At 38.0% G+C, this 3,364-nt stretch overlaps 1 protein-coding gene across 1 annotated transcript in view; it reads right to left on the minus strand.

Annotated features, from left to right (window-relative positions):
* The window catches only part of LOC104412591 (T-box transcription factor TBX15), a gene marked incomplete at both ends in the record, with an annotated part of 23,184 nt that extends 20,489 nt beyond the window's left edge, over window positions 1-2,695 (minus strand). The window contains one exon of the mRNA XM_010023350.1: window positions 2,482-2,695. Coding sequence (XP_010021652.1) covers window positions 2,482-2,695 — 214 coding nt within the window. The remainder of the gene's footprint in view (window positions 1-2,481) is intronic.
* Between the last annotated feature and the right edge of the window lie 669 nt (window positions 2,696-3,364).

Consider the following 3,364-nt stretch of genomic DNA (forward strand, 5'->3'; position numbering starts at 1 on the left):
TATTTCATTATAAACTGCAGACTGAGGTTTTCCTCAGAGCATAAGCGTGTCTCCTCCAAAATGTCGTGGGAACATGAAAACCAAAATCTTTGAGCTAAAATCTAAGAAAATCAAAGTTTTTTTCTTGTCCAGGTTGAAACAAAGAGAAAAAGTGGGAAGGAGAGACAGTGCATCTCGATGTTTTGGTTTGGGATGCTTCTTTACTAAATGGGTCTCATTTTTCCTGGCATGGTGCTTCACTGGAATTGTAATTCAGGTGCATCAAGCACCCACATTGAAGGAACTATGTGCATCTCACAGAAATTCTTAATCAGCTTCCTGTTACTACTGTGTAATTAGGGATATGTACCTATTGTTTGTTACGATGGTATGTGATGTGGGAAACCTACTTGTCAAAAAGGCAACAGGAATGGCAAGTTCCATGAACCACAGCTGACATGAAAAAATTCAATTCATAGATATCAGAACAATAGTTTTATATCAAACATGTCAAAATACATAGTTCAAATCAACACATAAGAGTTTATAAATTGAAGACAAATGACAAATTTCAACTAAAAAAAACCACAGCCAAAGACCAACAATGTATTTAATATTGTAATTTCCTAAAAACTTTGAAGGAACTACAAAATTTTTTTTGTATATGTGCATCAGTCTGACCAAATAGAAATATTTCCATTTTTGGATTTATCATTATGCTATATCTCCCCAGCACATTTCACTGTATTTTTTTCCATGAACGCTTCCTTCTCCGGGACCTCTGTGAATGCTGCCAAGGCTTTTGTGAGAATTTGCATTGAACTATTTGAAATATCACAGTGGCATTCATATTGCAACTTTTTTGATGACTTTAAAACAAAACCAAGACCCCGTAGTCAAGGTTTAGCTTTTTAAGATCCCTTTATGGTCTGCTACTTCATTCAGAAATGTATGAGCTGCCAAAATCATCTTCATACCACTAAGCTCAGGGCATTTTAATGTGCATTGGTGTTGGTGGCTTTGAGGTATTTATGTTGCTGTTAAGTCAACTCCATGTATTGTAAGAGAAATCATTATAGATAATCCAGTGGGTAGCAATATATTATTTTAAGTTTCTGAGACAGCATGTCCAGAAATAACACCAGGACAATAAAGCAAGAAAGAAGCAAGAAAGTTGGTTCTGCCAGTGTCACATTTAATGATGCTGGACAGATCACTTAATCTGTTTAGGTCTCAATTTCACCCCCTACGAAAAGAGGATAATAGTAATAATTTTCTCTGTGCCTGCTTTGACATCCCCAGAGAAAAGGTGATGCAGAATAACAAGTGTTATAAGTCTTATTACTTTGCCTCTTGCATTTGAGGCAGCAGCCCAGTCTGTAGTGATGGAAAATGCTTGCTGTGCCAGTGAGATCATACATCTAAAACTGGGAGCTAATCTGTCTCTGATAATCTTCAGGGATATAGCTGACACAACTTCCTCGAGTTACTTGGACTTCCTGGGGCTACAGAGCAATAGTGCTCATTTCACAAGAAAATGAAACAAGTCTAGCTGTTCTGGCAATTCCTGAGAGCACAGACATGGAACAAAGTTATGAACGGCATATTTTCCCCCAAAATTTGGGGTAAATTCCTTTGTGCGAGCCTGCGGAAGGGGCAGAACAGCTCCTGGGACGGTCACGTGGTCTAGTCGCGGTGGCCGGCGCTGTCCGTGGTGCTGACGCTTTTCATCACAGCATTGATGGGCATTAACACCATTAGGTGGATGGAAGGAACGTGACATGAACCAAACACAGCTAAAATTCCCAGTTTAAGGAATCCAGAAACTCACAACTAGCTTCCAGATGTGCTTTTGGCAAACGGTCAGCAATGAAGATCTTACCACTGGCTAACAGCATGGCAGGGTGAGGTTTTCTTTTTAAACAAATCTGGTTTATTTGTGGCTGTTCCTAACCTCAGCTGACATGGTGTCATTGCAGTAGTAGAGAGAAACATTAAGCCTGCACATTTTTTATACAGGAAGTCATTAATATTTTGTCTATTTAGAATTACAGGAAGATGTTTGGTGCAAAGGTGAGCTTGAATTTCACTATATTCGAAATTAAATCAACTGGCTCATGAAGTGCTATGGGAACTTGAAAGGAAACTCAAATAGCTTACCCCCAAATTCATAACTCTTCTCAAGTTCAGTACAGCCAACAGTACAATGATCATTTCCTGATTTATTTGCTCAAAGAAAAGACTATCTTCAACAGTGTCCTGCAGCTGACAGTTCTCCTTTGGAGCCAGTGATCCAAGCAGTAATATGAAACAACTTTACTTGTCTTAAGAAAGCTAGTAGAATATACAGCTGTGAAACTATGACAGCCTTTTAATCTCTCCTACATATTTATTCGTTTGTCTTATCCTGAAGAAAAAAAATGTTTCTTTCTTACAAAAGTGTTTTCATATGATGTTTTTGGTTGGTTGTTTGAACTAGATAAAAAGCCAAAGATATCTTACCTGCCTGCTTTTGTGATGATCATCTCGGTCCCAATGTCATGAAATCTTTTCCAGAGGTCAGCACACTGCAGCTCTACCTGGATCTCTTCCATGGATGAAGGTGGAGGAGGCTGAGGGCCTGAGCCACCAGATGTAAGGTCAGAATGAGAGCCAAATGAGCAGGATGTCCTTTCTGCCAGCACCTCTGTGTCTGACCCAGTGCTCTGCTCTGAGTCTGCAAAGTAAACACACCAGGTAAGACACTTCAGTTCTACCTGCTGTGAGGGGTAAAAGGCCAACAAGGGAAGACCCACAGAACAGTACAATGGCCTTTTATATATATATATTTTACATATATAAAGATATATATTTATGGTTTGTTGTGATTTATGGCCTGATTTGGGGCTTTGGGTTTCCAACATGACATCTGGCATTTTTGTAGTTTTAGAAACAGCTGGAAAAAGGACCCGCAACATAAAATATAAATAGTAACAAGCAATGATGGGAATGGAGGAAAAAATATAGATTAAAAAAAAATAGAAATGAAAACAAAAAAAAACCCCAACAATAATTCAACCCATAGTTTCAATCCAAGATTAGATGGTCTCATTGGAAAAACAACATTCCATTTAATTGAATATCCTCACACACTACTATTGAAGAGTTGGTTATTTTTAAACAACACAGTTTTTTCCTCTTAATATGCTTGTCATCAAAAATAATGAACATTTTTTTCATTTTGCTATTTGGCAGCACCATTTTGGAAATGTGTTTTGTTTGCTCCTATAATATCTTTTTTGGAACAGTGATATTTCCTGGGAAAATAACCATGCAGCTTTTGGTGAAGAAAATGCTCTAGGCTACTGAAGGACAAAAAAGGGAGATAGTAGACATATGGAACATG

The sequence above is a fragment of the Nestor notabilis genome, unplaced genomic scaffold, assembly GCF_000696875.1.
Source record: "Nestor notabilis isolate BGI_N333 unplaced genomic scaffold, ASM69687v1 scaffold15360, whole genome shotgun sequence".
Classification (NCBI taxonomy): domain Eukaryota; kingdom Metazoa; phylum Chordata; class Aves; order Psittaciformes; family Psittacidae; genus Nestor; species Nestor notabilis.